The sequence below is a fragment of the Bufo gargarizans genome, chromosome 2, assembly GCF_014858855.1.
Source record: "Bufo gargarizans isolate SCDJY-AF-19 chromosome 2, ASM1485885v1, whole genome shotgun sequence".
Lineage (NCBI taxonomy): Eukaryota > Metazoa > Chordata > Amphibia > Anura > Bufonidae > Bufo > Bufo gargarizans.
Window position 1 is genome coordinate 612,041,320 of NC_058081.1, and position 21,132 is coordinate 612,062,451.

Sequence of the window (21,132 nt, forward strand, 5' to 3'; positions counted from 1 at the left end):
TTGTATTTACAGCAGATACTGCCATCATGAAACATCCAGTTCTGTACAGATAAAGGGGTTTTCAGGGAGTTCAATATTGATGACCTATCCGCAATATAGGTCATCCGCATCTGATCAGTGGGGGTCCGACTCCCAGGACCCCAGCTGATCAGTTGTTTGTGGAGGCCACAGAGCTCTGGTGCATGCCACTCCCTCCTGACAGCTTGCCAAACACAGCGCTGTCCATTGAATAGCGGCTGCGCTTGGTATCATAGCTCCGCTCCATTCACTTCAATGGAACTAAGCAGCTCATAGGCCATTTGACTGATGGATGTGACATCACTGGCCTAGAAAAAGGCTGCGGTGAGCGCCGCAGGCTCTTTTTAAAAGCTGATCAATAGCGGTGCCAGGAGTCGATCCCCCACTGATCACATACTGACTACCTATGCTGAGGATAGGTCATCAGTATAAAGACTCGGACAACCTCTTTAGTGTATAGATACCGTCCTGACCTCTACATTATATTCCTGCACTCTGTCGTTCTGTAATGCTGTACATAAAATAGAAAACACAAAGCTAATCTTAAAGTGGTATTTCCATTTTTATAAAATTTGTGGCATGTTATTAGGATAGACCATTACTTCATGATCGGCGTGGTCCGAACTCTGGGTCTCCCACAGACCATTAAATAAAAGCTCCACCGCACAACAGTGCTCTGGGTTACCTGCCGTGAACAAAGCTGTGCTGCAGTTTTACTACCTAGCCAGCTGGCCAGGTGCTTCACTCTCAGGGCTCATTCACATGGCCCGCAAACCCACACATCACGGATGTGGACCCATTCAAGCAATCCGGAAGGTCTGTGCGGAATAGAGGCACAGAAGCACTATGGAGTGCTTCCATGGGGGTTCTGTCCATTCCTCCGCACCGCAAGTTTGGACAGATCATGGACCAATTCAAGTTGAATGGGTCTGGATGCGTCGTGGCAGCCGCACGGATGGTGCCTGTACCTTGGGGACCGCAAATTGCGGCCCCCAATGCCCGGAACGGCCGAGCAACGGCTTAGTGAATGAGTCCTTAGTGTCAGTGGGGGACCCAGAGGTTCAATTATATGCCATCAGTTTGTAGTATAGGAATATCCCTTTAAAGGGTCGTTACTCCTAAAGTAAAAATCAATTAAGTTTAAATGTAAATCTTTGGAAAGCTGGCTGACAACCAATATGTCTGCCATAGTAGCTCTTACAAGACTTGTCGGCCAGCTTTCCCAGGCTCCTGAATGGTAGTGATACAGCCTTCTCTCTAGTAATGTGTATAGAGACAGCCAGATGTAACTTGCTGCTCCCTGACCCTAAGTTCACACCTGAGCGTTTTACAGCGCGTTCAAACACGCTGTAAAACGCTCAACACGTGAAAACCAATGCTTCCCTATGGCCCTGGTTCACACTTGAGCGTTTTACAGCGCGCTGTAAAACGCCCCGATGCATAAACAAGTTCTTGAGCTTTTTTTGGGGCGTTTGTCGCGCGTTTTGGCCCATAGACTCATTGGACAACACTGCAGTCAATCACACAAACGCGCGTTTACTATTGCAAAAAACGCGCGACAAATACGCGCGTAAAACGCACGTCTCAGAAACGCTCAGGTGTGAACCCAGGGTTATGTTTTGTGCACCTTTCCTGCCCCCTGACTGACTCTGTTTTCATGTTGTGCCAGTGTTTATGACAACCCTTTGTCCCTCCTCTTCAATGAGGCTGAGAACAGTAGTGACGAGGAGAGCGATGAAGAGGATTTCTCTAGTGTGCATTTTGGGTCCAGGTACTGGCCATGTGGCATGTCGACATGCCCAAGCGCTCACTAACCCTCGCACGTACCAGTTGCACTGCAGTTTTTGCACATGAGTGGACTTTGTCTGGTTTTAACTGTGCATGCTACTCGCAGGTGCCACGTTATTGCTGTTGGAAAAGTGTATGGACCAGCTGGTCTGGAAAGTATTCTTCATAGATGTGGGGCAGTTGTCAGTAAATATTAGTGAGTAAAGGATCTCTTGAAATAATGGTGGATCTTGCTATGCATTGAAGACACAACTTTTGGGAAAACTAGGTGACTTGGTGCTAAGTAAACCATTTATACAGCATGTACAATTCCTGGTTGATTGAGAGGAAGACAAAAGCAATGGTAGATTTGCCATTCTGTGCTCCAGGATAGCGGAGGTATGATTCCTAGGTATGCTGCAGTGGCTGACATCTGCCTGATCGCAAGGGTAAGTTCAGATGTAGTAGTATCATTTCACTGCTGATCTTGGCAAAATGTTGCGTGTGTCAGTGGGCTTTTGAAAACCCCATCTACTGTACTGTGAATAAATTGCCGCGGTTTTGGTATGCACTGCAAATCCTCCTCAGTTCCATCTCCCTGGCCAAGCTTTCTTTATATACGCTATACCGCATCACTGGAGCAAAGGGGATTTCAACGGGTGAGTATATTGTTTTAACGCCTTCCTTGACTACTTTTTTTTATACTCTGACTTCCCACTCTGACGTACTGTTAGTTAATGCTCTGGTAGAGAGCTGGTAGTTAATGCTCTGTGCCTTTTAATACTATGTCATAGCGATATCTCAGACAGAAGAGCTGGTCCCTCACCATTACTTGCGGGTGCCAGCTATATTGTACAGCTGGCAGCCAGCTCTCATTGCCGGTATCAAAGATAACCCTAATCCTGGCAGTTTAACTGCTCAGATGCCACGGGCCAGTAGTGACTGCAGCATCTAAGAAATCAGACCGAGGGTGTTCCCTCATCCTCCTATCAGCAGCTCCACAAGTGCAATTGCTGATTGGTTGGTATGGCTGCCAGAAGCCTTCTGAAGGCTCCCAGGCCTCCCAGTTCCTGGCCACAATTATATCCTGCCTGTCAGAATTGCTATGCACTGTAGTACAGGAGTATTAAAGGATCGCAGGTTCAAATCCCCTAAGGGCTGTTTCACACGAGCGAGTCCATTGCGGGAATCGCGCTCTGTGTGTGAGTGTGATCCTCTGCTCTGGACTTGCAGGAGCGCACAGCATTATCATGATTTATAATGCTGTGTGCCTCTGCTTGACCTTATTTCTACAGAATCATACTGAATGCTTTATGTCACTATGAGTCTGTGGAAAAAAGGCCATGCAGAGACACATAGCATTATAAATCATGATAATGCCGTGCGCTCCTGCAAGTCCAGGGCAGAGGATCACACTCGCACACAGAGCGCGATTCCCACAATGGACTCGCTCGTGTGAAACAGCCCTAAGGGACAAAGAAAATGTAAAAAAAAGTTGTAAAAAAATAAAAACAAAAAAACATAATTGATATCAGTGTCTACAACAACTAAATCTATTAAAAGATCCCATTATTTAACCCACAAAGTGAGCAGAACTGGGTTGTTTTTTTTTGGTCACCTTGCCCATCTCTCAAGAAAATTTTTATAAAAAATGATTTAAAAGGTTCCATGTATGCAAACATGGTAATATTAAAAGCTATAACTCACCCTGAAAAAAATTAGGCTTCCCACAGCACTATTCACCGTAAAATAAAAAGATATGGGTAACCAAAACCGAAGCAATTAAGCAAAAAAATAAATAAATGCTCAGTGTGAACTGCAACATTGGCGGAATTGAGGACATTTTTTCTGATCAGTTTTGCAGTACAATAGAGGTACCCCAAAATAGGGTGGAATAAAAAAATAAAAAATAAAAAAATAAAATAAAACTTGCCCTTATAAAACAAGCCCTAATTTGGCTATATTGATTTGGGGGAAAAATAGATGGCTTTTGAAATGTGGAGATGAAAAATGAAGAAGGAAAAAAAATAAAATAAAATAAAAAATATCCCAGAGCCTAAAGGAAACCTGCTGACTGGTTTCAAAACAGTGTTGCTTACGGATTTTATTACAGATTTGAATGCAGTTTTTACAGTGCAAAGGGTGAAATCCACACTAAAAATCTACACAAACAATTGACATGTTTCGCATTTCAAAATCCACTAAGCAGTCAGAGTGTAAATGAGATTTGTCAGTTCTCTTGCCGGTGCTGTATTGCGATGCATTTTTTTCTGCGCAAAAATCTGCCCAGAAAAAACACATGTAATCAACAACTTGTGCGGGTAGCCTTAAGGGGGTTGTCCCACCTGGCAATTTCCTTGGCTAGATTGGCCTAAGCTCAAGCCCTAGGGAGGTACTGAAAGGTTTTCTGACGCTAGAATTTTCACTATTAATCTGGCTGACATTAGCGATGTGCTAATGTCAGCTGCACCTAACTATGCTATTCTTGGGATTATTCATGCCCCTGTTACTGCAGAATTCCTAAATTTTTATGATATGCAAATTAGCCTGTAAGGGGGGGGGGGGGGGGCGTTGCTCCTAGAGGCTCTGTTCTCCCACCTCATTACACACCCTCCAAGTCTTGATTGACAGGGCCAGGCAGTGTTCGCAACCTCCTGCCGCTCTGTGCGCTGGGGAAATCTCGCGCCGTTCAGTATTCGGTGCAGGAGCGGTGAGGAAGCCGGCAGCTGGCGAGCATCCTTCCCTCACCATGCCTGCGCTGAATACTGAACGACGCGAGATTTCCGAAGCACACAGGGCTGGCTGGATGCGAATGCTGCCTGGCCCTGTCAATCAAGAGTAGAAGGGAGTTAAAAAAGGTGGGCGAACGGAGCCTCTAAGAGCAGGTGCAACTCCCCCTGCACCTACAGGCTAATTTGCATATTATAAAAGTAAGAATTCTGCAGTAACAGGGGCATGAATAATCACAAGAATAGCATAGTTAGGTGCAGCTGACATTAGCACATTGCTAATGTCAGCCAGTTTAATAGTGAAAATTCTAGTGACAGAAACCCTTGAAGCAGCGTAGCGCCCATTCGCTACAATGGGAATGACAGCAACAGCGGTGTGCCAGCCCACTCGGCTGTTTCCATAGGCTCAGCCATCTTGTCTGTATTTACTTTATGCAATTAACAAAAGCACAAAACTACTAATCTCCAACATGGAATTAAAAGGAGTAGTTCTGTTTCAGTAGAAAACTGGACAGCGCTTGTAATCTGCCTGCAGTAAAGAATAGATTAATTACCAAGCAGATCCTCTGCCACCAATTCGGATCTCCCAGCAGGGCTCGGTTTACCCGGCTGCAGCAGTGTTGTCATGTCATCAACATGTGCCCACTGTAAAGGGCTGTGATTGGCAGTAGCAGTCACATGTTGTCAACATGATGTTACTGCTACAGCCAGGTAAAACCAGAGCGGCAGTGTGGGAACTGTCAGGTAACTAATGATCTATCCTTTATTGCAGTTGGATCCCGTCTGTTTGGTTTCCTCCTGAAACTGGACAACCTCTTTATAGGGATAACATTTTGACTACCTGCAGCCTTCACTGTGTGCCTCTCATTGCATAAGAATGTATGCAGTTTCCACTGAGCATCGTCATATATTGATTAATTTAAGACTATTCTGAGAATTAATCCACATAGAATTTTGGACGGAAAATGTGAAATGATGTTTGTTAGAGGATGTTTGATACCATGCAACAGAAGTTGCAAATGGCAGAGATTGTTTCCGTTGCTTTTCACTACCATGGACAGTTTCATCCATCATGCAGCAAGTAGTACTTCACCTGTGGGTTGTCCTTTTGCACTCCAGCTGCTGTGAAACTATGACTCCCAGCATGCTCAATTACTTGGTCATTCTTGTAACTCTCATAGAAGTGAAAGGAGGATTCTGGGAGTTGTAGTTTCAGAACAGTTGGAGTGCTGGAGGCTGCTGATCTGTCCTAGATCATGACACTTCCCATCCCACAGCCTTGGTTATTCACAGAAAACTTGCAGCCTAGGATACAGTAGTTCATGAAACTGGTAGAGCTGTGTCCCTGTTACCTTTGGTCCCAAACTTTTACTCCTTGCTTTTGATTTGCCAGTATCTGTATCCTTCCATTAGACTAGAAGGAGGTGACTAAACTGCTGTGTGTATTGTTAATACTAAACCCTAACAAACCTGGTGTGTTCTAGTTAATGCCTTTTGGTGCTTGCTAGCTTTTTTTTATCTTCCTGTGAATAGCTTATACTGTTAACTCTGCAAGTTTTAGACCTTGTGCACTAGATAATCCTGGGTTAATGGGGAGCTGCAGATTTTGGATGCCTGCGATTAAACTGATATAGTGTCTCTGCTCTCTCCTGCAGTGGTACCAGTAGTACAGAGTCCTGTGGCGATCACTTCACAATAGAAACTTGCAAAGAAACAGAGATGCTCAACTACCTCATTGAGTGCTTTGATAGAGTGGGAATAGAGGAGAGGAAAGCACCAAAGGTAAAGAAATGAGCCGAAACGCGATCATCCAACCACTGGGTCGCAGCAATGTTTGTACTCCTACTGTTGTTGACATATACACTATCGAGTCCCATTATTATGAACACCAGCTAATATCCAGTGTAACCGCCGTGTGCAGCACAGACAGCAGCTAGACGGGTCTGGAAGTGACTCAGTAAGGTCCTGGTAGGTATCACAGGTATCTGGAGCCATGCTGACTGCAGTGCATCCCACAGCTGCTGGAGGGTGCATGGGGGAGGATCCATAGAGCGAACACAACGATTGAGGTATTCCTAGAGATGATCAGTTGGGTTCAAGCCTGGATAATTAGGTGGCCAGAGTAGTACTTGGAAGTCTTGGTCATTCTCTTCCAACCAATTTTGGGCATTTCTAGCCATGTGACATGTCGCATTGTCTTGCTGGCGGATCCCATCTGCCCCAGGTAAGACAATCGGCATGTATGGGTGTACGTGATCTGTAAGGATGGATTCATACATAGGGTTGGGTGATATAAAAAATATTACCACAGTAACGATATTATTGCCATAAATGCCAATTTAGAAGAGAAAAAAAAACACCTGGGGCCACAATGAGACATTATACTGTATGGGGGCAGCCACAAGGTGACGTTATACTGTATGGGGGCAGCCACAAGGAGACATTATACTGCATGGGGCGGCTGGGGCCAAGGTGATATTATACTGCATGCTGTCATGCTTGTAATTTGATGTACACTATTTTGGGGGCACCGAGACTGGCACTGTGATGCTTGTGCTCTGGCTGCTATGCAGGATATGACCAATAGCTGTGAATGGGCTTTATGTGAAAAATGCTCTCTAAAAAAGGGGAAAAAATAACAGAGCTCACCTCACATAAAACCAAAGTGACTTGAGCAGTAGCACCTTCATAGCTGACATGCACCTCTCTCATCAGTGGTATGTGGTGCTCCACAGTATCCAAATTGCTGATTCACAATGGTACCATTTGTCCATTCACGATACGCTGTCACCACAGCAGCACGAGAACTGGTCCCAAACTGCACAGTCTCAGAAATACTGTCACCCTTGTCCTGAAAGCCAATAATCATCCACAATAAATCTCCCCTTTTACCCATGACGGCAACAAGGGATATGTGTGCAGACCGCCTATAGCACACCCTATATATCCACCAAGCCAGGTCCCCACACAGGACTTTCTTCATGATCTATGCGCCAACATCAAAAGTAGGAAGTGGTCATAATAATGTGACTTAACAGTGTCTATGTATATATATATATATATATATATATGTGTGTGTTTATGTATGTGATATATATTACATAAAATAGGATATGTTAAGTCTGTATTTCTTTATTTTTTATTCTATAGTTGTGCAGTCAGCCAGATGTGAGCCAGCTCCTGAGCAACGTTCGGTCGCAGTGTATTTGCCATGCTGCTCTGGTGTTACAGGGAGCTCTCACCCAGCCAAGGTAGGCACAAACCAATAAAATATATATTAGTTGATTGCAGTTATAATGGATACGACATTGCCTTTTGTTGCTAAGAGATTGATCAAGGGTTTAGGCTTCACACTTAGCATATCAATTATCTATCAACTATATACGATCCTAAATAGAAATGACCCCACAATGCCCATTTTATGTCTTTGGGCACCTTAACCTCTTCAGGACACGTGACGTACCGGTACGGCATGTTGTCCCGGTACTTAAAGACACATGACGTACCGGTACGTCATGTGTATCTCCGATCACCACCGCCCGGCGGGCAGTAATCGGAACAAGGTGCCTGCTCAAATCATTGAGCAGGCACCTTTGCTCAATTCCCAGGGGGGTCCTGTGACCCAAGAAATAAAGGAATATTCTCCAGCATCCGTCAGTATTGGTCGTCTTTATTGTAGATCGGTATAACAGTACAAGCTTCAATCTTCACCACCCTCCACCACAGGTTAGCATGTTTCAAACTCTGAAGTTCTTAGTCATAACCTGACCTGTGAACCCCCCCCAACCCCCCGTGTCGGCGATCGCTGCAAACCGCAGGTCAATTCCAGACCTGTGGTTTGCAGCTTTTTATGTTGCGGCGGTGCCATCGGGTGCCCGTGGGGCTGTAGGGGGGACCCGATGGCATGGAAGGCATCGTGCTGCCTTCCAGTGATGAGCCTGTGAGATCATAGGCCGGAAGCTTTGAGTAATACTCATTGTATTACTCATACAGCCAATGCATTCCAATACAGAAGTATTGTAATGCATTGTAAAGGATTAGACCCTCAAAAGTTGAAGTCCCAAAGTTGAAAAAATAAAGTTTCCCCCCCCAAAAATTAAGTTTCAAGTAAAAATAAACAAAAACATCATTTTTCCCAAATAAAGTAAAAAAAAAAAAGATGACATATTAGGTATCGCCCGGCTCTATAAACCTATCACATGACCCTCAGATGAACACCGTAAAAAAAATAAAAACTGCTAAATAAACAATTTTTTTGTCACTCTACATCACAAAAAGTACAACAACAAGCGATCAAAAAGGCATATGCCCACCAACATAGTACCACTCTAACTGTCACCTCATCCTGCAAAAAAATTAGCCCCTACCTGAGACAATCGCCCAAAAAATAAAAAAAACTATGGCTCAGGATATGGAAACGCTAAAACATGATTTTTTTTTTTTTATGTTTCAAAAATGAAATCATTGTGTAAAACTTAAATAAACAAAAAGTATACATATTAGGTATCGCCGCGTCCGTATCGACCGGCTCTATAAAAATATTACATGACTTAACCCCTCAGCTGAATACTGTAAAAAAAATAAAAACTGTGTAGAAAAGCCATTTTTTTTGTCTCCTTACATCACAAAAAGTGTAATAGCAAGCGATCAAAAAGTCACACGCACCCCAAAATTAGTGCTAATCATACCATCATCTCATCCCGCAAAAATCATACCCTACCCAAGATAATCGCCCAAAAACTGAAAAAAACTATGGCTCTCAGACTATGGAAACACTAAAATGTGATTTTTTTTTTTTTTAAACGTTGAGATTTTTTTTGTTTTAAAAAAATAAAATCATTGTGTAAAGTTTACATATTAGGTATCGTCGCGTCCGTGACAACCTGGTCTATAAAAATACCACATGATCTAACCTGCGGATGAATGTTGTAAAAAACAAAAAATAAAAACGGTGCCAAAACAGCTATTTCTTGTTACCTTGCCTCACAAAAAGTGTAATATAGAGCAACCAAAAATCATATGTACCCTAAAATAGTACCAACAAAACTGCCACCCTATCCCGTGGTTTCTAAAATGGGGCCACTTTTTTGGAGTTTCTACTCCTAGGGGTGCATCAGGGGGTCTTCTAATGGGACTTGGTGTCAAAAAAACTGTCCAGCTAAATCTGCCTTCCAAAAACCATATGCCATTCCTTTCCTTCTGCGCCCTGCCGTGTGCCCGTACAGCGGTTTACGACCACATATGGGGTGTTTCTGTAAACTACAGAATCAGAGCCATAAATATTGAGTTTTGTTTGGCTGTTCACCCTTGCTTTGTAACTGGAAAAAAATTATTAAAATGGAAAATCTGCCAAAAAAATGTGAAATTTTGAAATTGTATCTCTATTTTCCATTAATCCTTGTGGAACACCTAAAGGATTAACGACGTTTTGTAAAATCAGTTTTGAATACCTTGAGGGGTGTAGTTTGTAGAAAAAGATAATTCCCAAAATGATCCAAACATGAAGTAGACCTATGGGGAATGTAAAGTAATAACTATTTTTGTAGGTATAACTATGTATTATAGAAGTAGAGAAATTGAAACTTGGAAATTAGCAAATTTTTCAAACTTTTTAGCAAATTTGGTATTTTTTTATCAATTAAAAATGATTTTTTTTTTACTCCATTTTACCAGTGTCATGAAGTACAATATGTGACAAAAAAAACAATCTCAGAATGGCCTGGATAAGTCAAAGCGTTTTAAAGTTACCACAACTTAAAGTGTCACTAGTCAGATTTGCAAAAAAATCTGTCTGTGTTCTTAACCTCCTTGACGGTATTCCCGAGCGTGACTCGGGGTTAATTTTCACTGCCAGGAGCATAACCCCGAGTCACGCTCGGGGTAACATTGCAGAGTCCTGGACGGATCCATTTGCCACCGCACGGCCAGGTGGACACCCGAACGCTGCAAGCAGCGTTCAGGTGTCCGCCTGCTGAGCGGAGCGGAGGACAGACTCTGCCAGACTGATGCATTCTGAGCGGATCCGCATCCACTCGGAATGCATTAGGGCAGTACGGATGCGTTCGGGGCCGCTTGTGAGAGACTTCAAACGGAACTCACAAGCGGAGCCCTGAACGCTAATGTGAAAGTAGCCTTATCAGTTGCAGTTCATCCTGATTTAATCAGATGATTTGTGCTGCGCATGCGCACTCAAGGGTAGGGAGGTCTGATGCAACATTTTACGCTGCAAAATCTCTGTGCACCGCGCATGCGCACTTAGGGTTATAAAGTACTTCTATCGCAGCGCTGCAATAATTCTTTCCTAAGTCAGTGGATGTGCGCTTGCGCAGCGCTGGGCACACCCTCCTTCTGCTGATTCCTGTGCGGCCGCGTCACTTCCGGTATAGACTTTTCGCAAGGTATAGAGATCTGGCAGAACACCGGCCGGCATTTGACTTCCTGGTTCCGTTCCCTGCGAGCAGCAGCTGCGCATGGGAGCGGAACTAGGCGGGAAATTTAAATAAATATAAACATAAAAAGTGACAAACACATAAGAGGTTATACATTGTAATCTGAGAGGATTACACTGTATAACCTCAGATCTGACATTTGATGACTGTACAGTGCCACTTGCCTGCCATTTTACTGTCATTTGTGGCCATAAAATATTTATGCAAAAAATTGTACCAATTTTGGTACAAAATTCCTGACATAATCATACCGCCAGGGAGGTTAAGGAGTTAAAAAAAAAACATTGGTCTCCTTTTTTTTTAAATTGATTTTAGTCACTGACATAGTGCTGACATACTTAGCAGTGCTTTATTATCATCAGACATGTGACGTTCCTGGTCTGTATAGACCAGGCATGTCCAAACTGCGGCCCTCCAGCTGTTCCAAAACTACAACTCCCAGCATGCCTGGATAGCTTACAGCTATTATGGCATGCTGGGAGTTGTAGTTCTGCAACAGCTGGAGGGCCGCAGTTTGGACATGCCTGGTATAGACTGAGCATTTTCTAAAGTTGATACCATACAGGACTATTGCTACTTCTGCAAAGCCTGCCAAACGTTAATGTGTCTGACACCCCAACAACTACAGCAGTGGACACATTAGCAGACAAATCGGACGCCTCAGCCGAAATCTCCTCCATCCTAGCTATCTGTTGCATTTCTTGAAACCAATCCCTCATAGTGGGAACATGTGTTGAGCGCCAGTATCTAGGGATCACTGTTCTAGCAGCTGTAATAAAAAATCTTAGCAAGGACTCCTTTTGAGACGAAATAGAGCCCGGAAGGATGGAGAGGAGCGCAACCTGAGGAGAATTGTTAACTGGTTTTGGCGAGATTTTATTAAAGGCTTGGAATACTGAGTCCCAAAAGGGTTTAATCAAGTCACATCCCCACCAAACATGAAGCATCGTACCTCTTTCTCTGCAGCACCGCCAGCATAGCTCCGACAATGAAGGGAAAATTCGATGAAGTCTAACTGGGTACCTTTACCAACGGGATAATATCTTGTAGTTCTTCTCTTGAGCGGCACACGCCATAGAAAGCTTATGAGAGTACAGAAAAGCTTTTTGATGATCAGCTTCTGCTATGATAATGCCTAAATCTGATACCCAGCCACTTATAAAATTAGGGCTATCCTTATGCGAGTCCGTTAGAAAAATCTGATATAGGTGGGAAACGAGGTGAGTCGAGGGAGAAGATAATATGAACAGCTTTTCAAACTCTGTGAGTGTGGCTCCGAAAGAACACTGCACCCCCCCTGGACAAGACAAAGGATTTAATTTGCTCATATTCTAACCAAGATATCCGTGTGTGTCGGGAAATTTAGCAGATATAGAGGATAGAGAAGGGAATGTACTCCCTTGCATCAAATGGGGAAAGCGAGGGTCATCTGAGATCCTAAAACCCAAGAATGAATCCCTACCCATTTCAGCGGGAAATGCTGGATTATGAAAAATAGGGGTGAGCGGGCTAAGTCCTCTGATACCCAACCCTTTAAGGGTTAATGAATCCCAAGTTTTGATGGTATGTTGCAATAAGGAGGGGTGATTAGAAGACCGTGGGCGGTCCACAGGTGACAGCCAAGTAATATATTTGAGAGGGAGGGAGCACAAAGTTTGTTCTAAACCAACCCATTGTTTCGTGACTGCGTTGTGATGCCAATCCAAAACTCTAATGAGTACTGCAGCTGTATGGTATAACTTAAGGTCTGGTAAGCCTACGCCCCCATGAGATTTAGATCTAACCAAGGTGGAATGACCTATCCGCGGGCTACCCTGTCCCCATATGAAACAGGAGAATGCTGTTTTGATTTTCCGGAAAAAGGAGGATGGTGGAGAAAGGGGAATTGCCTGAAATACATATAGAAATTTGGGTAAAATGTCAATTTTTAAAGCATTAATCCATCCAAACCACGATAGCTCCTTTTTGTTGAAAGTCTCAAGGTCTTTGAATATCCTATCCAGCAAGGGGAAATAGTTTAGTTTTAATAGGTGTTTGCTATCAGCTGGTATGTGTACACCCAAATATTTAGTGGCAGAAGGTTGATGTTTGAATCTAAAAGATGACAGAAGACTCGCAAAATTGCCATGCGTAACAGTTACGTTGAGGATTTCGGATTTCGTGTAGTTGACCTTAAAGTTACTTAAGTGGCCGAACTGCTCGAATTCTTTTAGGATCGAAGGGATAGAAATACGCGGCTGAGTGATATATAGTAAAAGATCATCAGCATATAATGCCGTCTTAGGCTACTTTCACACTTGCGTTCAGACGGATCCGCTCATATAATGCAGACGATGGGATCCGTTCAGAACGGATCAGTCTGCATTATATTGTAGAAAAAAATGTGAAAGTAGCTGCAGACGGATTCCTCCAGACTTTACATTGAAAGTCAATGGGGGACAGATCCGTTTGAAAATTGAGCCATATAGTGTCAAATTATAACGGATCCGTCCCCATTGACTTACATTGTAAGTCTGGACGGATCCGTTTGCCTCCGCACGGCCAGACGGACACCCGAACGCTGCAAGCAGCGTTCGGGTGTCCGCCTGCTGAGCGGAGCGGAGGCCAAACGCCGCCAGACTGATGCATTCTGAGCGGATCCGCATCCACTCAGAATGCATTAGGGCTGGACGGATGCGTTCAGGGCCGCTTGTGAGAGCCTTCAAATGGAACTCACAAGCGGAGCCCTGAACGCTAATGTGAAAGTAGCCTTATATTGTTTGCTCTAAACTGTAAGACCATGAATGGACGGGTTCTTACGAAGGGCTGTGGCCAGGTGTTCCATCACTAACACATATAAGAGTGGAGAAAGGGGGCAGCCCTGTCTAGTCCCATTCCGAATCGGTATGGGTGGGGATAATAGTCCATTAATCCTTACTCTTGCAGTGGGGTCTGAATATAAGGCACATATACAGTTTAAAAATGTGGGGCCAATCCCAATTTGCCGTAACGTAAAGTCAAGGAAAGACCAATGGACCCTATCAAAGGCCTTCTCAGCGTCAATCGAGAGCAAACATGGAGGCGAGGCACTATTTCTGGCTATATCCGTAAGGAGTACAGTTTTGATAGTGTTATCCCTTGCTTCTCTCCTGCGAACAAACCCAACCTGGTCTGTATTAACAATGTTTGGGATTATAGGGGCTAGTCTGTCTGCAAGTATTTTAGAGCCAAGATGGCTAGACGTGGCTGAGCAGTGCTCTCTGGTCGGCACAACACTGCGGGATAAATCCTGACCACCACCTGCATCTATCAAGGCAGAAGACCCCCTGAAAGTGCCCCGACACTAGCTGACAGAGTGAGCCACAGCAGAGACTGCCTGTCTCACCCTGCAGAAGTCCGGTGGGAGCGGCGCGAACGCCAGCCGCATGTGCGCTGGGATAGATCCCCAGCAAAAAAACATGCTCGCCGCTGTGTCGCCTTGATTGAGGTAAAAGGAATAGGGAGAAGAGCTGAAGCTGGCGGAGAGAGGAAGGGGTGCGGGCGAGCAGGGCGCAGAAGATATAGTGCACCCGCCGACTTTCCCGCCAGTCAGCCATATTGCCAACCACTGACCAGCACATGGGAGGTTGAGTGAGCTCCCGAACAGCGCAGCACCCAGGCGCAGTGGAGACTCCAGAACCCCGTGGGGTATAAGGGGAGAATATTGCCAGTACTTACTACTTTAAGGACGGTACAATCCTGAAACCGGGACTAAAAAGCAGCTACAGAATAATGGGGCCACAAAAAGCATAAAGTGCTGCAGATAGCTGAAAGAATTTGCCAGACAACCAGAAGAGGCATCGCGGTCCCCTCTATCACAGCAAAATATTTACACTAGAGCTAGTACTGCCACAGACAATGCATCCCCTGCCACAGCATCTGGGGAGGCTCTGGATGAACCCACTCTTAAACAAGTGACAGCACAGGTTCTGGAAGCCATCATTGCCTGCAAGACATCTCTAACGGGGAAGCTAGATGAAGTCAAAATCGACCTAGGCCTCCTGCGACAAGATATGCATAACCTGTGGGACAGAGTCCAACACACCGAAGAACGTACAGTTGTGTTACAAAATAGTAGCAGTCAGACGTCACTTCCCTGATCAATCACAGTTTTTGGTAGAAATTATATTTCTACATGGCAACTAATTTACTAGCAGGTGTAGTAGAGTAATAGAAATCCAACAGACCCAACAGTCATGCATGCTGCTGATTCTCTGTAATTAAATCACTTATTAAAAGGGGCATGTTCAAAATAGCAGTGTGGAGTTCAATGAGTGAGGTCATTTGTTCTTTGAAAAACAGGTGGCAATTATTGCCCTTATTTAAGGAAGGAAGGCAGCAAATGTTGTACATGCTGGTTACAGTGCATTTCTCTCAGAAATTCTGAGGAAAATGGGTCGTTCCAGACATTGTTCAGAATAACAGTGTACCTTGATTAAAAAGTCAATTGGAGAGGGGAAAACATATAATGAAGTGCAGAGAATGATAGGCTGCTCAGTAAAATGATCGCAAATGCTTTCAAATGGCAACCAAAACCTGAAAGACGTGGAAGAAAGTGAAAAACTACCATTCGAATGGATTGAAGAATAGCCAAAATTGCAAGGACACAAGTCAACAATCAGCTCCAGGAAGATCAAGGGTCTAAAGTTACCTGTGAGTACTGTTACAATTAGAAGACGCCAATGTGAAGCCAAGCTGTCTGCAAGAAGCCCCTGCAAAGTCCTACTTTTGAAAAAAAGAAATGTGCTGAAGAGGTGACAATTTGTCAAAAAGCACATTGACTGGCCTAAAGAGACATTTTGTGGACTGATGAAAGTAAAGATTGTTCTTTTTGGGTCTAGTGGCCGGAGACGGTTTGTCAGACGACCCCGAAACACAGAATTCAAGCCACAGTACACTGTGAAGACAGGGACGCATGGTGGCGCAAGCATCATGATATGGGGATGTTTCTCATACTACGGTGTTGGGCCTATTTATCGCATACCAGGGATCATGGATCAGTTTGAATACATCAGAATACTTGAAGAGGTCACGCTGCCTTATGCTGAAGAGGAAATGCCCTTGAAATGGGTGTTCCAACAAGACAACGACCCTAAACACACCAGTAAACATGCAACATCCTGGTTCCAGACCAACAAGATTGACGTTATTGATTGGTCAGCCTAATCCCCGGATCTTAATCCAATAGGAAACTTGTGGGGCGACATAAAAAAAGCAATTTCTGAGGCAAAACCAAGAAATAGAGAAGAACTGTGGAATGTAGTCCAATCATCCTGGGCTGAAAATACCTGTTCACAGGGGCCAGAAGTTGGTTGACTCCATGTAACACAGATGTACAGCAGTTCTCAGAAACAGTGGTTATAAAACTAAATATTAGTTAAGTGATTCAAAGGAAAGCAAAATCTTCAAACATTTTTCAGTTTATATAAGGAATGTTTGAGTTTGTAAAGAAGAATACAAACACTGCAATTTTTTGGAACAGTCTAATATTCACTTAATTTTTTGGAACAACACAAATTTGATATATTTTTCTTCATGTTTTGATTTGGAATAGAATGTGTAGTGTTCCCAATGCATTTGTGTGTATGGAAATAAAAGCTATTAGAAGGATTTTGAGCTTTATACACTTTTTTTTTTTTTTTTTAAACACACTGCTATTATTTTGAACACAACTGTTTATCCCGAATAGTGGATGCCACTGCCAATGTTCCCAGGTCCTTGTCTGAGCTCAACACTAAAGCAGAACTCTGGAGACAAAAAGCAGACGACTTGGAAAATGGGCTCCGTAGAAACAACATAAGAATTATCGGTTTACCCGAAAAAGCAGAGGGTCGTGCACCGGACGGGCTCATAGAGAACTGGATAAAATAACTTTTCCCGGATGCAAACTTCTCTGCGGCATTTGCGGTGGAAAGAGCTCATAGAGTACCAGCAAGACCACCACCACCTGGAACCCCACCTCGACCCATGCTCACAAGGTTTCTCAATTGCAAAGATCGAGATAAGATCTTGGCTCTAGCCAGAAGACGACAGGAAATCAAATACGACAACGCCAAAGTCTCCATCTTCCCAGATTTTTTTTCCATGGAACTGCAGAAACAGCATGCCACCATCATGGCCGTAAAGCAGCGTTTGAGAGAGGCCAACGTACCCTACTCCATTGTTTACCCAGTGAAACTAAGAATAATAGACTGGGATCGAGCAGTCTTCTTTACCTCTCCTGGAGAAGTCAATGAGTGGCTAGCCCTACGGAGAAGATCACCAAGACGATGAAGTTCCTGAAACCATCTTCAGAAGGGCCAACGGATGACGCCAGTGGACTGGCTAGGCTAAGTTCATATGCATCAAACATTCTTATGTATAGCTTCTGGTCTAGGCCTATATAGGTTTCATTTAAGTATTTAGGCCCCCATTCACTATAATTCTGTGCTTAGATAGAAATTTATGGCAGTTGCTGTAGCCAGCATGCCTTTGTCAAACCATCACCAAAGGCAGAGGTATCCCGGTTTTACTGGCCCAGAGTTTGGAATGTGGGCAGCTACACCAGACATAACACCTAAACTACAAATATTGCGTTGTTGAGACTTCGTTTTCTTCGTCTAGTTGCTACTGTTAGCATTTTTATGGTTAACCAAACAAACCTGCTCAGAATTACCATAGCTATTGCAGTATGCTCAACTCCTGAGATTACCTAAAGGCCCAGGATTCCATGGCTGAGTTGCAAATTTTCTTATGGAATGTCAGGGGATTAGACACTCCACAAAAAAGGTCAATGGTGCATACTTTCGTCAGAAATGCCAGCCCACATATACTGTGTCTTCAAGAGACACACCTTACATCTAATACATCTCTGGGGCTAAATAAACCGTGGGTACAGTGGTCCGCACACTGCTATCACTCCTTCTCCTCAAGGGGGGTGTCCCTATTAGTACATAAACAGCTAAGATGGGAGGCAAAAGATCTAGCTATTGATACGGAAGGCAGATGTGTCTTTGAACACGCTCTTATCGACAATGTACATTATGTTTTAGTAGGCATTTATAATTCTCCCCCCGGATCCATGCAGATTTCACATCTAGCGGTCACCTTTGCAGCAGCGTATCTACATGCCAAAATGCATGAGAGACTTGAATATGATATTAGATTCCTCGCTGGATCGCTTTAATGATGTTGCAAGCCTACCCAATACTGGGAACCCCTAACAGCTCAGCAGAATTTTAACAGAGTTTAGGTGGTTCGATCTCTGGAGGTCTAGATATCCCAGGTCTAGAGTATACACTGTTACACGTGAGGTCCATAATATACTTGCTTCAGGGAATCTCGTATCACTCGCCAATACTTGGCACACTGATTCACAGTGTCCCCTCAGTCATGTATAGACTGAACATACACCCATTCTGTCTGAGCCTTATGGGCTCATTGGATGGGATATCAGATGATATACAGGAGTTCATAAAACGCATGAAAGTGAAACTAATATTGGACTGGTGTGGGACACTCTAAAAGCATTTCTGCATGGGGTACTGCATTCTGATATTTCCTACATTAAAAGAGAGACAAAAAAATCATGAGCTGGAGCTGGAGTCCCGGTGCACCACACTGGAACAACAATATATTAGTCGCCCGACTGAGGCCAACAGAAATGAATGGCTGCAGGCAGGACGACAATATCTAACAATACTTAAAGATAAACCAGACAGGAAACTGTTCTTTATGAAACAACTGCCTTTGAGCTGGGAAATCAATCAGCTAAGCTACTAACCGACATGATTTGCCATCTACAGCGATTTTTAGCAATTAGAGACCACACGGGACAAAAACTTAGAACCCAAGAAACCATTGTTCATGCCTTCACACACTTCTATCGTGACTTATACAGATCCAATATAACAGTTTCCAAAATGGAGAGAGCCACATATCTAGAAGATATTTCCTTCCCCAAACTCGCTAAATCTCAAAGGACCCAATTAGATCAACCTATATGCTTGGAGGAGTTAGTGCAAGCTATAGCAGATCTCAACAATGGGAAATCTCCATGGGCTCCCCAAATAATTTTATGCTAGGTATTCGGAGGGGTTAGCTCCCATCTGCTACCACTTACCTCGGCTTTGGAGAGGGTACAGGTGGTGACACAGCTGGGACGTCCTATGAACGCAGACTGGGAAATGGCCTCACTGAATGCAGCCAAAGCGTTCGATTCCATAGAATGGTGATATCTGATTGTCTTAGAGGCTTTGGATTTGGACCTCAGTTCCTCAGATGGATCAGCATCCTGTACAACAACCCGATAAGTAAACTATTGGTCACCGGAGAACTGCCAGACAGCTTCCCCCTTCATAGAGGGATGAGACAGGGCTGCCCCTTATCGCCACTCTTATTTGCCCTGGCAATTGAAACTTTGGCCATTAGGGCGAGGAGCAGTAATAATATAACCGAAGTAACCATGGGGGAGAGGGAGGTTTGTTTAGGATTATACGCTGACGACATGATTCTATACCTGTCATCACCTGACTCGTCTCTTAATGCGGTGAACCTGATAGACAAATTTGGGAATTACTCAGGCCTGAGAATTAATTTGGGGAAATCGGTGTACATGCCGCTGGGCAGGGCAGAATGGAGTGGACCCTCTTAAGTTTCTCCGCTGAAAGTGGTAGACTCTTTCAAATACCTAGGTGTCCATATCGCCAAGCGACACTCCCGGGCACTGTCACTCAATATACTTCCATTAATCGAACATATCCGGAATAAAAAAAAAAAAAAAACTGGAAACGGTTACCTATCTCCGTGCCAGGACGTATTAACCTAGTGAAAATGATTATACTCCCAAAAGTGCTGTATGCTGCTAAGATGCATATTCCCAAATCAATTTTCAAAGAATTGGGGCAGATTTCGAGCTAAACTCCAGTTTGGATACGTTAAAGCGTCCAAAAGTAGAGAGGTATGGCCTTACCAGATTATTTTATTTATTACTTATCTGGCCAAATACGGCACATTCATACCTGGTTCACAACAGAGGATATTCCCATATCGGAATACTTCCTAAAAACCTACCTTACATGCAATACCTTTTGGGCAGTATTAGAGGGGTCAGCTAAATTCCAAAAGCCAATGCTGCCACTACACAGATTAGCTCAGACGGTTTGCAAAGAGGCTAAATTGCTAGTCAAATTTACTGAGAGAGTCTCGGACATACCTTTGGTGGGATAACCAAGTTATACCTACTATGCAGGGAATAATGGGAGCAGACAAATGGAAATCGGCGGGAGCTAGGACCCTAGGCGATATCTATGATCAAGGAATCATGATGACATTTGATGCCTTGACTCTAAAATATGATATACCACGTACCCACTTCTTCTCGTACCTACAACTTAGGGCTGCAGTACAGAACAAATTTCCACACAACAGCACCAGAGTATCCAAATATCCACTTATCGGACCCAGGGCCCCAAAGGATTAGTATCGGCAATATTTTTGCATTTAGTTCAAGCAAAGATTAGTGCAGAACCCCTCCCTGTAATTGACAAATGGAAAATGATACCCACACTTACAAATGAATCTATAACGGATTTATTGGAATCGCATTTACAAGTATCGCCCGCAATAAATGATAAAATAATTCAACTTTATATCATTCATCAATCATATCTAACACCATCTAGGATGTACAGAATGGGTAGGGGGGCATCTACAGCATGTCCGAGGTGTGGGGAACAGGAGGCAGACTTCTGGTACATGATCTGGAGCTGCAACCCGATGGCCACATTCTGGAGGGAGGTGATGGATTTTCTCTCCTCACTACTGCTGGTTCGGGTGCCTTGTACTCCCGAGGTCTGCCTGTTGGGTATAATGAGTGATAATTGGGATCACCATACGACAATATTCATAAGGGAATCCCTGTTTATAGCACATAAATGTATAGCACTGAGATGGTACAGCCCCAACACATCGACCCTGACCATGTGGAAATTTATAAATAAATCAGATCTTATCCTACATAATATTTTTATTTAAACATCGCAACAAACCACAAAAATTTGACAAAGTGTTGCGCCTATGGTGTGCAGCAGCGCAAACTATATACTCGACCTCGAGACTACGACAAGCAATATCAACAACTCGAGGAGGGGCTCAGTGGGTGTAGGGGGAAA

General features: G+C 43.8%; 1 protein-coding gene across 2 annotated transcripts in view; it reads left to right on the forward strand.

Annotated features, from left to right (window-relative positions):
- UBE4B (ubiquitination factor E4B) overlaps positions 1-21,132 on the forward strand; it is an 87,083-nt gene that overhangs the window by 30,495 nt on the left and 35,456 nt on the right. The window contains exons 8-10 of one of the 2 annotated variants that reach the window (XM_044282046.1): positions 1,688-1,789; positions 6,170-6,296; positions 7,665-7,765. In XM_044282046.1, the coding sequence (XP_044137981.1) occupies positions 1,688-1,789; positions 6,170-6,296; positions 7,665-7,765 (330 nt within the window). The remainder of the gene's footprint in view (positions 1-1,687; positions 1,790-6,169; positions 6,297-7,664; positions 7,766-21,132) is intronic. The other variant, XM_044282047.1, reaches the window with a different exon arrangement.